Here is a 13,367-nt window from a genome sequence, read left to right as displayed (position 1 = left end):
GTAAATATACAACAAAATCAAAGTAGAACATTGTTTTTTTTTTTAATAATTTGGTATAAAAAATAACCATAAAAAAACAAACATTCGGTGATTTCTCCAAGTATTCCACTTATTGTCTGTAGAATGCATAGTCAAGTGAATATACACACGTATATTTGGGTGTGTATGACAATATTAAGTGAAATCTATTGACCTCATGATAGGGAACAATTAGTTTTGAATTTTATAATCAGTAGATGCTAAGCTTTTTGTATAATAATACGTTTATACATATTTTGCTCAACATCTATAAACATTCTTGGAAAGGAATTCATTATATAGCAAAAGGCCAAACATAATTCCTTCTATATGTATTAGATTGAATAAAACAACCCTAATTTTTTAATAAAATTAAAGATGAAGTAACTTCTTAAAGGCTAATTTAAACTTAATTGTCATAATTAAAGTATTTTTAAAAAATCAAACATTGCATAAATTATATATTATACTAATTACAGGCTGATATGAATCAGAAATAGTACCATAGAAATGATGACTAAGATAATAATTAAAACTGATAATTACTGAGAACTTATAAATTCCAGCTTGAGTGCTCAGTGTTACACACATTATATATTTATATATATATATATTTATGTATATTATATATATTATATATTTATATTAATAATATAGGTTACCAGATAGTAAATAACTTTTTGAAGGTCACATTTTATAAATTTCAGTCATAATTAATTTCCAGATATTTCTGACTACTGCATCAATTGTCTGAATTATTAAATTATGTTATCTGGATTTTTTATAAGTAATTACCATCACTTATGCAGCTATAATGACCTTTACTAACTTTGACATCTATCTGATCTTTCTGGAAGTTTGAACCAACAGTGTTCTTTCATAAATGACCTATACATGTTTATCATTTTGTGGGTTCAGATATTAGCCATTAAATCAGTTATCAACTACTTTTGTAAAATAAGTATTTTTTAGTATTTCCTATTGTTTTATTTTTCATATTACTTTGTTATATATGTTTAATGGGTCATGTAATTTTTTCCAATATATGAAGCATTTCCTCAGTTTTTAATGCTTTCTTAGAACTCCTCAACCATTTGAAATAAAGACCATTTGTTATCCCTTTTCATCAATAAATGTAAGTCACCAAATAATGTAGTTTAGTGTAGGAAATTATTGTATATGTCAACATTACTCTCTCCTCATCTTTAAAGAACTGTTTTTAACCATTATTAAATTTCAAAATTATCACAAATATGGGTGAATCTCTCTTGTTAACAGAACATTTTAATTTTAACACATGCACTATGATGGTTTTAAAATATTTCCATGGAATCTGACTTAATAAGGATATTATTGTTCATGAACTTCTTTATACCTCCCTAATTTATTGCTTTTCATTGTTTCAATCAATAATATATGTGTCAAATATAGAATATCTTTTTCAAAAAAGCATTCTATCATAAAAAAAAAAAACTTGTTTAAAGTTCTAAGGAATTTAGAACCAGGCTTTAAGTTTGTTCAGCTACAAAGTGAGCGCTAAGCTCTTTGCCCCGCCTGTGTCATTATACCAGGGTTCTTATCTCACATACACCACTCAATCTCAGTTCACTTAAAGCAGAGTCCTTGGTCTCACTCAGCTGCAGAGATGAATAACCAAGGAGTAACCTATGCAGAACTGAAGGGAGTCAAGAACTCAAAGAGGCAGAAAATAAAATCTAAGGTTTCTAAAAGTTCCATTTCAATGACTGAGCAGGAATTAACATATGTAGAATTAAATCTTCAAAATGATTCTCAGAATCTTCATGGGAACGACAAGAATTACCACTCCAAAGGTAAACGCTTACTAGACACACAATGGAACTGTTCTAGGATGTGCGGTGGGGGTGCAGAGGTGTGGAGAAAGAGTAGGGGATAAGCTCACATGTTTTTCACTTCAAGGAACAGAACTTAAAGCTGGATATGGGATTCTGATGTGAAATCGGAGGACTACTTTTATTCTGGCATTACTATCATTTGAAATCTTTAATCAACAACTCATGTTGTCTTATATTTGCTGAAAATGCAATGGTATATTCTAGAAAGACTACAGTGGTCAAAATGGGTTGGGGTCCAAGTTTATATCCATAATTCTGTGTGTGTGTGGGTTCTTGTGTATGTAAACGCTAAGCAACTGTCCCCATCACTCCTTTCTCAGTTTACTTTTCTGTCCCTGCAGGTTCACCATCACCTCCAGAGAAGTTCATTGCTGGGATCCTGGGAATCATCTGCTTTGTCTTGATGTCCACTGTGTTGACAGTGGTCATTGTTACTCCCTGTAAGTACATTTTTGAAAAACTGTAAGGGAATTTATCACTTTACTGATGGTCAGTGCTGCTAAACATTTCATAATATTATAGAATGTGTCTATCATTAAAATACATGCATTTAGAATAAATGCAGTATGTTATATCTAATTTGTCAGAAATATACAACACAGGAGAATTACAGAGAGCATGTATATGTATATTCTGATTTCATAACTCAAAAGCATGCTTTAGGAGATTTAAAGATCTTAATGAGAAATACAAATTAATTCTTGAGATTGGTTAAAGCAAATACTGTAAGACGTGGTGAAGTTTGTTCCATTAGGTTTTTGAAATATTTTTTCCATCATGTCTTCATTACCTAATTAATTTTTCTTGCTAAATCAGTTTTATTTCAGATTACTCTAATTTTAAACAATAAACTGAATTCTCAAGCTTACAAACTAAAATCATTATAATTTACTTAAAGCAATATTAACTTTTTAATGATTAATTTTGTAGCTACTGTAATACAGGAACAGAATTACTCCTCTCTCATAACAAGGCTCCATAAAGGTACATAATGATTTTCAAAGTTCTGATATGAATACAGTCCATTTTTGTCTCTATCTTAGGCTAGTGAAAATAAGAATAGACTTGGGGATAGAACATCATTTATAAAATCAGGCAATAAACATTCATAAATGAATGATTATAGGAGAGTGCCTCTCCCTATGCAATAATATGCTCACCATATCCATTGTTGGCAATTGGCTGTAATTTCCTCCTGCTATAATATAAGAGACAAATAATTTTGCTATTCTAAAATAGAAGTTTCATTTCTTGATTTTCAGGGCATGTAAAGAGGAGATATTTCTATGTGTTTGCTTTATATGGGGACATATATTAAAGACAGACCCTCTCTATGAATGCATGAATGAGATTTATTATATATGTACCAGCCTTGAGGTTGCATAGATATGTTATTATATATATATATGTGTGTATGCATACATATGTCTACCTCTATGCATATGTGTAAGTTAATTTTTATTTTTCATATTCAAACTGTTTTTGAATAGTAATTCATAATCTTTCCTCAGAATGTCATTGTGGTCATTGCCCAAAAGACTGGCTTACATATTCCAACAATTGCTATTCTACTAGTCTGGAAAAAAAGTCATGGAATGAGAGTTTGATATCCTGTGCTACTAAGAATTCTACTCTGCTTTATATAGATAATGAAGAGGAAATGGTAAGATATTCAATGTTTCCAACACTTTGCTGAAGGCTTGATTTAGTCAACATTTTATTTGTTAGGATTCACTTGTGCTTTTGTACATATTTGTAGCTTGTTTATTTTAAGGTCTGCTAGTATTCCATTAAACAATGGAATGCAACTTTATGATACTTTATTTACATTTTTATACCATTCATGCATGTGTATTAACTTCTGGTTCTTGCTTTTCATAAAAAACCGTGCTTCTGCAAATGCTATTAAATTCTAAATTACATTGTGCTAATTTTACCATACAGCAAGGAAAATAAACATGATTTTGCCTATAGAATTATGTAATTGCACATCAGATCATGGAATACAAGTTTCAACTTCCCAGCAGCCCCCAACCCCTCTGTAATACCTTATCACTTCTCCACCTCCTAATTTACTCACTGTCCTGACTTTTGATATTATAGAATCTCTTTGATTGCTTTTGAATCATATCCATGGAATCCCGTGTTCGTGCTTAGTCGTTCAATCGTGTCTGACTCTTTGCAACCTCATTAACTTCAGCCTGTCAGGCTCCTGTGGCCACGGAATTTTCCAGGCAAGAATACTGAAGTGGGTTGCCATTTTCTACTCCAGGACATGGAATCATACAGGTAGTCCCTGTCTCATCACTGCCACATGATATTTTGCAGTTCCTCCAAATTCTTGCATTTATGTGACATTTGTAAATTTCCACAGCTCATTGTGTGAATTCAACATTTAAGATCCATTCTTTCCAATGCCTCTGGGTGGAGATGGAGTCTTACACCCTCAGGGATAGAGAGGCTTCCTAGCTTCAGTAGCTTTAGTCAAGACATCCCATTTGCTGGTCCCACCCCTACCCTATCACCCAGCCCTAGTGTCTCTCAGTGGAGGAAACAGAAGCAATTTCTCTGACTGCTCCTTGTTAGTAAGTGTCCTGAGGGATCACCTTGTAAGGCTTACCTGGTGTTGCCTACACGATTCTCTCAACACACAGAAGGAATGGCTTACATGTGCTACCCCCAACAGCTAGCTTAGGTATTGGGTTTTTGGGAAGTAAGAGGCCAAGGTCACTTTCACCTGGTTGTGGGGAGCTACAAGATGCCCCTAATTATCATTCCCTCACCTCCCACCTTGTTCTCTCATCACGGAGAAGTGATTAGCGATTACAGAGGAGTGGGGCTGCTGGGAAGTCTCAGGCCACATCACCCTTCTATATCCACCTTTCAGAGTTCTCCTTTCTCATGTCTTTCATTAGTTCCCATGTTTACAGTTGACCTTAGCAGGGAGGAGCAGAGAGAAATGAGTCTCTGGCCCCTTGTCTGGTCCACTGGATTCCACCAATACAGAAACAGATGGCTTTGGGGTTTATCTAGTCAAAGAACGGTGTCAGGCTCAGAAAACCAATTCTTCGGCTCTCCTGTCACTTATTTTCTCAATTTCATTTCCTTAATTTCCCTCTGAAACTGAAATTCTGAGAAACATATAATAGTAGAGAAATCCATTGATATTGTCACAATATCCAGAAAAATGAATGTCATGGAATCTATAAGCTTATTTAAAGCCTTGCTATGTTAGTTTTGATGGCACCCCACTCCAGTACTCTTGCCTAGAAAATCCCATGGACGGAGGATCCTGGAAGGTTGCAGTTCATGGGGTCGCTGAGGGTTGGAAATGACTGAGCGACCTCACTTTCACTTTTCATGCATTGGAGAAGGAAATGGCAACCCACTCCAGTGTTCCTGCCTGGAGAATCCCAGGGACGGGGGAGCCTGGTGGGCTGCCGTCTATGGAGTCGCACAGAGTCGGACACGACTGAAGCTACTTAGCAGCAGCAGTAGCAGCAGCATGTTAGTTTTGACATGAGGAAAAATGAAATTATATGAATCAGAATTTTCTTCATTGCACATATTCAATTACTCCACCTTCTTACCCCTGAGGCTTAATGTTAGATGTAGTTCACAGCTCTAAGTATCCCCAAGTTGTTATGCCAGGTGTTTTCTTTTGTATGATCTCTACAACTAATTCATGTCTTTGTAAATATTCCCTTTATTAACTGGCTGTCGAAAAAAAGCAATTTTCCTTATTAACATTAGAACACAGTGAAACTGATAAGTATAAATGTTGAGTTGATGTTCAATCAAAAGTACAGATATTTCTTAATATTTATGGCACTATTAAAACTTCAAACTTTCAACTCATGTTTCTTAGTGTTAGATTAGAATCTAACATGCTCAATTTGTTCAAAGAAAGAAAGATGCTATGAAAGAACACATCTTTTGACTTGCATTTTAAAAATTAACAAAAATGTTTCATAATGACTATTTAAGTGAAAATTCTTTATTTTGGGCTAGGAATTTCTGATGTCCCTATCAATTACATCGTGGATTCAAGTCTCTCGTGCAGGCCGCGGTCATCCTTGGATGTGGCTAAATGGTTCAACTTGCAAACTACAGTAAGTTTGTAAAAAGAATGCTATATAGAGGAGGAAAAATACAAAAAAAGAAATATTTTAAAAATAATACAAATACATTTGTTTTAGTCAAATTATAGAAAGCTGAAGGAAGATATTGAAAGTTAATAAAATGTTAATACCAATGTTGAAAAATAAGCTACTCTGTAGCCCAATTTCTGAGTAACAAGCTCTTACTGAAATTTTATTAAAGACTTCATTACCCATTTTCAAACTATCTTGTATTACAGTTACATGGAAAATGCTATTGTTTCCTGAGTTGTCTTCATAGAATATAACAGAATTATGCATTTTTCCATAACAGGATAACAGACTATTTACCTGGTGAACATAACTGTGCTGTACAATCTGTACGAGGCATAATAGCAGAAGACTGTCAGTTTCCAAATGTATACCATTGCAAGCACAAGCTTGAGAATTAAAACATGAGTTTGGATGCTGTTGGGTAACTTGACCTTTTACGAAATGCAAATAATATTCTGACTGCATAAATTTAAAAATGAATTTTATTTTTTTTTCTGATAATGAAAGTTTTTCAAAAACAGTTGAAATATAATTGTGTGTGCTCATTCGTTCAGTTGTGTCTGACTCTTTGAGACCCCATGGACTATAGGCTGTCAAGCTTCTCTGTCCAAGGAATTCTCCAGTTAAGAATATTGGACTGGTTCTATTCCCAGATTTTTAAGGAATTTCCACACTGTTCTCCATAGTGGCTGTACCAGTTTGCATTCCCATCAACAGTGTAAGAGGGTTTCCTTTTTCTCCACACCCTCTCCAGCTATTGTTGTTTGTCGACTTTTTTTTTTTCTTAATATGTTTCATTATGGACATTTTCAAACATATAAAAGTTGACAATCAATGTTTACAACATGTTCCTTGTCCTAGATTAAAGAGTTATCAATGTACATCCAATTTTGTTTTATTTATGCGCTTAACAATGCCCCACCCCGACTGGATTATGTTAGAACAAATTTCAGATATCATTTCATCCATAAATGTCTTTAAAAGATAATTCTTGGGAATTCCCTTGCAGTCCAATGATTAGGATACAGTGCCTTCACTGTGGAGGCCGGGTTCAATCCCTGATGAGGAAACTAAGATCCTAAAATCTGTGCACCATGGCAGAAAAAAAAGTGATAACTCTGTTTTGCCTTTTTTTGAAGAAAAGAAATCACAATCATATTATCATATCTGAAAAAGTTAACAATAAATTCTTATTGTTCCTGAACAGCTATTTATTGTTCAAAATCCCCGATGTCATACATATGCATGTCATACATATATATGTATAATTTGTCCTAGAAAATATTCTGTATTCAAGATTTTGCTAAATGCACTCCTATGGTGTTATTTAATGCACTCCTTTTGGCCTTTTATTTCCTAAAAAAAAAAAAAAGGTAGTGGAACTAAGTTTAATTATTTTTGGCTTTCATTTAATTATTTTATTTCAAGAATAAATCGTGAAAATCATATGTTTTACTTCCTTACTGTATCTCATCAAGAGGCATGTTATCTGATTGTCTTTCTTTTCATCATGTTGAAAGACTGATTAATTGGTTTAGATGCTGTCAACATGACTCATCACTAGAAAGCGTGGATTAAAGAAAAAAAAAAAATCCAGCCGTAAAAGTGATCCCATGTTTGTCGACTTTTTTATGGTGGCCATTCTGACTGGCAGAGACGATACCTCATTGTGTTTTTAGTTTGCATTTCTCTGGTAATGAGTGATGTTGTGATATGAGAAAGCTACATATCTTTCATGGGTCTTATTAGCCCTCTGTATATCTTCTTTGGAGAAATGTCTGTTTAGTTCTTTGGCCCACTTTTTGATTGGGTTGTTCATTTTTCTGGTATTGAGCTGCATGAACTGCTTGTATATTTTGGAGCTTGATTCTTTGTCAGTTGTTTGATTTGGTGTTATTATCCTCCATTCTGAAGTCTGCCTTTCCACCTGGCTTATAGTTTCCTTCATTATGCAAAAGCTTTTAAGTTTAACCAGGTCCCATTTGTATTTTTGTTTTTATTTCCTTTACTCTGCAAGGTGGGTCATAGAGGATCTTGCTGTGATTTATGTCAGAGGGTGTTATGCCTCGGTTTTCCTCTAAGAGTTGTAATAGTCTCTGGTGTTACATTTAGATCTGTAATCCATTTTGAGTTTATTTTTGTTTATGGTGTTAGAAAGTGTTCTAGTTTCGTTCTTTTGCATATGGTTGACTGGTTTTCCCAGCATTTGAATTAGTTCTAATGAGGTGCATGAAACTGGAGCCTATTATACACAGGGAACTAAGTCAGAAAGAGAACCATCAATACACTATATTAATGCATATATGGACTTTAGAAAGAAGGTAACAACGATCCTATATGCAAGGCAACAAAAGAGACACAGATGTAAAGAACAGACTTTTGGAGTATGAGGGAGAAGGCGAGGGTGGGATGATTTGAGAGAATAGCACTGAAACATGTATATTACCATACATAAAAGAGATGACCAGTGCAAGTTGGATGCATGAAGCAGGACACTCAGAGCTGGTGGTCTGAAACAACCCAAGGGATGGAGGAGGGAGGAAGGTGAGTGCAGGGTTCTGGATGGGGGAACACATGCATACCCATGGCTGATTCATGTCGATGTATGAGAAAAATACCACAATATTTTAAAGTAATTATCCTCCAATTAAAATAAATTAATTTTTAAAAAAGACTACTGGAGTGGGCTATCATTTCATATTCCCTGGAGGATCTTCCTGACCCAGGGATCAAACCCTCATCTCCTGCACTGGCAGGCAGTTTCTTTACCACTAGTGCCACCTGGAAAACCCCATTGAAATATCATATACACATCCAAAATTATAGGTATCATTCTTTTGTGTCTCACTTTTTTTGCTCAACAGTATGTTTATGGCATTCAAACTTCTAAGAGATTGCATACTGTGTGAGACCATTTCCATGTAATATCAAATATAGGAGTAGAGAGACCAAAAGTAGATTAGTGATTACTAAGGGTTGTGAAGAGATGGAATAGGAAAAGACCGCAAATTGATTAGTGATGAATGCTCTCTAGAGTTTGATAGTAGTGATGGTCGTAAACTGTGAATGATTTTAAAATCATGGATCTATATATTTTAAATGGATAAATTTTATGCTCTGTAAATTACACGCAATAAAGTTTTTTTAAAAAAACTGCTTTGGGACTGCATTTAATCTTTACAATAATTTCTGAAGATAATCATCTTACAATATTGACTCTTCCAGGCAATATCATGCTTTATCCTTTCAATCAACTGGGTTTTCTTTAAATTCTCCCTATTTTATTGATCAATTTTTATTTATTATTTATTTGCATGACACTGTTCAGCATTTGGTACCTTGATTCAGTGACCAGGGATCGAATGCCCACTCCCTGCACCTGGAAGCAAGTAATCCGAACCACTGGACCACCATCGAGATCTGCCTATAATATTTAATAGTTTCCAACATTGAAATTTCACACAAATATAGACATTTCATAGCCATGCTTTTGTAAATAGCATTTTTGTTTTTAAATTTGTAGAAATTATTGCTGCTGCAAATAGAATTGTGCCCAATGGCTTCTCTGATTATGTATATTAATTTTATAATTTCAAATATATATTCCTCTGGATTGTTTATGTAAATAGACACTGTATCTCTGAATAATCACGTTTTATTTCTTCCCTCCAGGTGCAATAATTTTTTCATGTATTTCTTTTCTTTTTTTTTTTTCTTGTTTTTGACTTATTTTTACCCAATTGGCTTTTATTTCCAATGTTGAACAGATAATACAGAAAAGGTCTTATAAGTATCTTTCCTATACTGGGGGAAAATATTTCAATATTTCATGCTCAAATATGAGGTGTTTCTAAGGTTTTTTCATATACCTTTCTAACATGAAAGCAATTCCATAGTATTCATAATTTTCTTAGGTTTTGTATGCAATCAGTCATGTTGCCATTTTACTATTGTTCTTTCAATGGAATGAGAAAATTTTTAAATGCTTTTGAAATATCTCTTTCCTTCAAATGTTGACCAATTATGCATTCCTGAAATGAAACCACAAAAGTCATTCTGTATTTTCTTCCTTTGAAAAATCACTGCATATATCATATCTAGATTAAGATGATTTTCTTCATCCATTATCACAAAGAGTTTGGACTGAGTCCATTAATATTATATAACTTGACAGGTTTTGTTATCAAGGCTCTATGGAAGCCTCTGTTTTATGGTGAAAGACCTGGCACAGTTTTAAGTGTTATTATTCACTACTGTTACCATTAAAGCTCCTAGAATTTTTCGTAGGAACGTTTATACAGTGAACTTAATATATTTAATACATGTTAAGCTTATACAGGTTTATGGTTGTTGTACTACACTTGGTAATTTGCATTTTCTAGACATTCTATTTCCAATGGACTATAAAAAGTTTTTATAACACAGCTTTATTGTCTGTTTAACATCCGTAAAAAACATAATGGTTTGGTCATGTTTCAGTTCAGTTCAGTCACTCAGTCATGTCCGACTCTGCAACCCCATAGACTGCAGTATACCAGGCTTCCCTGTCCATCACCAACTCCCAGAGCTTGCTCAAACTCATGTCCATCGACTCGGTGACGCCATCCAACCATCTCATCCTCTGTTGTGCCCTTCTCCTCCTGCCTTCAATCATTCCCAGCATCAGGGTCTTTTCCAATGAGTCAGTTCCTCCCATCAGGTGGCCAAAGCATTGGAGTTTCAGCTGCAGCATCAGTCCTTCCAATGAATATTCAAGACTGATTTTCCCCAGGATGGACAGGTTTGATCTCCTCCCAGTCCAAGGGACTCTCAAGAGTCTTCTCTATCACCACAGTTCAAAAGCATCAATTCTTCAGTGCTCAGCTTGCTATATGGTCCAACTCTCACATCCATACATGACTACTGAAAAACCAAGCTTTGACTAGACGGACCTTAAAGTAATGTCTCTGATTTTAATATGCTGTCCAGTTTGGTCATAGCTTTCCTTCCAAGGAACAATCGTCTTCCAATCTCATGGCTGCAGTCAAATCTGAAATTTTGGAGTCCAAAAAAATAGTCTCTCACTGTTCCCATTGTTTCCCCATTTTTTTGCCATAAACTAATGGGACTGGATACCATGATCTTCGCTTTTTGAATGTTAAGTTTTAAGCCAGCTTTATCACTCTCCTCTTTCATTTTCATCAAGAGGCTCTTTAGTTCTTCACTTTCTGCCATAAGGGTGGTATCATCTGCATATCTAAGGTTATTGATATTTCCTCCAGCAATCTTGATTCCAGCTGTGCTTCATCCAGCCTGTCATTTCGCATGATATGCTCTGCATGGAAGTTAAATAGTGTGACAATATACAGCCTTGACATAGTCCTTTCCTGCCGGGGTCCAGCCCCTGCAAGATCCAGGGGAACCTGAAGGAAAAACGGCATCGGTGGATGATTTAGAGAGAGAGATAAGGAAAGAATATTATAGATGAGAAAATAGAGGAGAGAAAGAGGCTGATATTGCTTGGTTTACATAGAAAGCCAATAAAACTTCAAGACAAGAAGTTTGCCCTGTTCACGGAGGCCACAGGTGCCTTCCCAGTCTCCCGAGGGAGTGAAGACGCAGAACATCTTTCCATTCAGGTCTTAGAAACCTGGGCAAATAAGTGAATGCAGGGAGCCTCCATGCTCCAAGAGATCAGCCTGAAAAAGAAAGTAAGAGAGAAAAAAAGAGAAAAAAGAAAAACACGGGGTGACCAAGCTTCTTCAAGCGAGGCCCATTGATTTTATTTTCAAAAGGGTCTTTTATACCTTTACTTGTACATAGAGGGAAATGAAAGATGCAAAGTCATACAGAGTCAGCCCAAACATTACATCTGTTTTGTCTTTATCGAAATCAGGATTTTTTCTGCAAACCTTCCCCATAAACAATATTGTGTACATTATCTTCTGGTCTCGGAGGCCTGTGAACATTTTATGACCCTCTTTTGATAAAAGCTTCTCAATCAGAAAGCTTATTTTCCCTTGAAATGTTTTTTCTTAGATTTCTAATCTACGTCAGCCTCCAGTCTATACGTCAGTATTAAACAGAGTTACATTCTCACGAAAAGCAAAGGTGCAGTGAGTTACAAGAAAGAACCAATTAGCTCAAAAGTCTGATGTGGTTAATTCTAAGGCTGCACTTGTTTTTCTTACTTTCTAACTGTGTTAACTAATGCACTCCCAGGTGCAGAGTGGATAAGAGATGTGGGAACTTAGCAACAAGCATTGGCCCAATAATGAAATCCTATGCCTAGCACTACAAAAATAACTTTTAACTCTTTGAAAGGCTCTATGTTTTAGGCTTTCTGTGCCTCTCACAGTTGGGAGGCTGTAAATAATCACATGTGTAGCTGCAAGAGTCTGGATATATCTGCCAAGCAAGCTAAAATGCTAACAGAGGGGTTTTGATTGGAAATATTCTTCTCATGTCCAGGAGACTTATTAGCTATAGCCCTAAGTTGATTTTCTCCAGAGAAAGGTGGTCAGGAATAGCCCCCTGTTAATGTCAGAGGAGTTGGTGAAAGTCATGAAATAGTAAAACAGACAGATTCTGGTTTTGGGGTAGATGTTGGAGAAAGCCTAGGGAGCCCATTGAGTTCTGAAGCCTTGCTTAACAGTTCTCTTCCACATGACTTTTGTCATGGGTGGGATCTCCCGTGGTGGCTCCTGGCACCTTTCCCAATTTGGAACCTGTCCACTCTTCCATGTCGGCTTTTAACAGTTGCTTCTTGACCTACATACAGATTTCTTAAGAGGCAGGTCAGGTGGTCTGGTAATCCTATCTCTTGAATAATTTTCCAGTTTGTTGTGATCCACACAGTCAAAGGCTTTGGCATACTCAACAAAGCAGAAGGTGTTTTTCTGGAAGTCCCTTTCTTTTCCGATGATCCAACAGATATTGGCAATTTTATCAACAACAAAGAATCAAATTGCCAACATCTATTGGATTGTCACGGAGAAGGCACTGGTGACCCACTCCAGTGCTCTTGCCTGGAAAATCCCATGGACGGAGGATCCTGGGCTGCATTTCATGGGGTCGCTAAGAGTCGGACACGACTAAGCGACTTCACTTTCATTTTTCACTTTCATGCACTGGAGAAGGAAATGGCAACCCTCTCCAGTGTTCTTGCCTGGAGAATTCCAGGGACGGAGGAGCTTGGTGGGGTGCTGTCTATGGGGTCGCACAGAGTCGGACATAACTGAAGCGACTCAGCAGCAGTTCTATTAAGTACCCTACATTTTACAGCATGTGTTCTTTACTCAATAGTCTAGTCAGTTCAAACTGTTGTACTTTTCTGAAACAA

At 35.7% G+C, this 13,367-nt stretch overlaps 1 protein-coding gene across 1 annotated transcript; it reads left to right on the top strand.

Annotated features, from left to right (window-relative positions):
* The first annotated feature begins 1,616 nt into the window (after window positions 1–1,616).
* LOC138435970 (NKG2-A/NKG2-B type II integral membrane protein-like) lies at window positions 1,617–9,199 on the top strand. Its single transcript, XM_069581303.1, has 6 exons — window positions 1,617–1,850; window positions 2,234–2,332; window positions 2,823–2,876; window positions 3,404–3,555; window positions 5,904–6,004; window positions 6,327–9,199. The coding sequence occupies exons 1-6, from the start codon at window positions 1,664–1,666 to the stop codon at window positions 6,442–6,444; spliced, it is 711 nt and encodes a 236-aa protein (XP_069437404.1). The 5' UTR covers window positions 1,617–1,663; the 3' UTR covers window positions 6,445–9,199.
* Window positions 9,200–13,367: the final 4,168 nt, after the last annotated feature.

This window comes from Ovis canadensis, chromosome 3 (assembly GCF_042477335.2).
Source record: "Ovis canadensis isolate MfBH-ARS-UI-01 breed Bighorn chromosome 3, ARS-UI_OviCan_v2, whole genome shotgun sequence".
Taxonomy (NCBI): domain Eukaryota; kingdom Metazoa; phylum Chordata; class Mammalia; order Artiodactyla; family Bovidae; genus Ovis; species Ovis canadensis.
Note: the sequence above shows the minus strand (reverse complement) of the source record. Positions and strands in the feature narration are given on the sequence as shown.

Excerpts from the sequence above, each read along its gene's own strand:
- LOC138435970 (XM_069581303.1), top strand. The coding sequence starts at position 1,664 with ATGAATAACCAAGGAGTAACCTATGCAGAACTGAAGGGAGTCAAGAAC. Across the intron at positions 1,851-2,233 it reads CAAGAATTACCACTCCAAAG|GTTCACCATCACCTCCAGAG; the intron begins GTAAACGCTTAC and ends CTGTCCCTGCAG. Across the intron at positions 2,333-2,822 it reads AGTGGTCATTGTTACTCCCT|CTACTGTAATACAGGAACAG; the intron begins GTAAGTACATTT and ends TTAATTTTGTAG.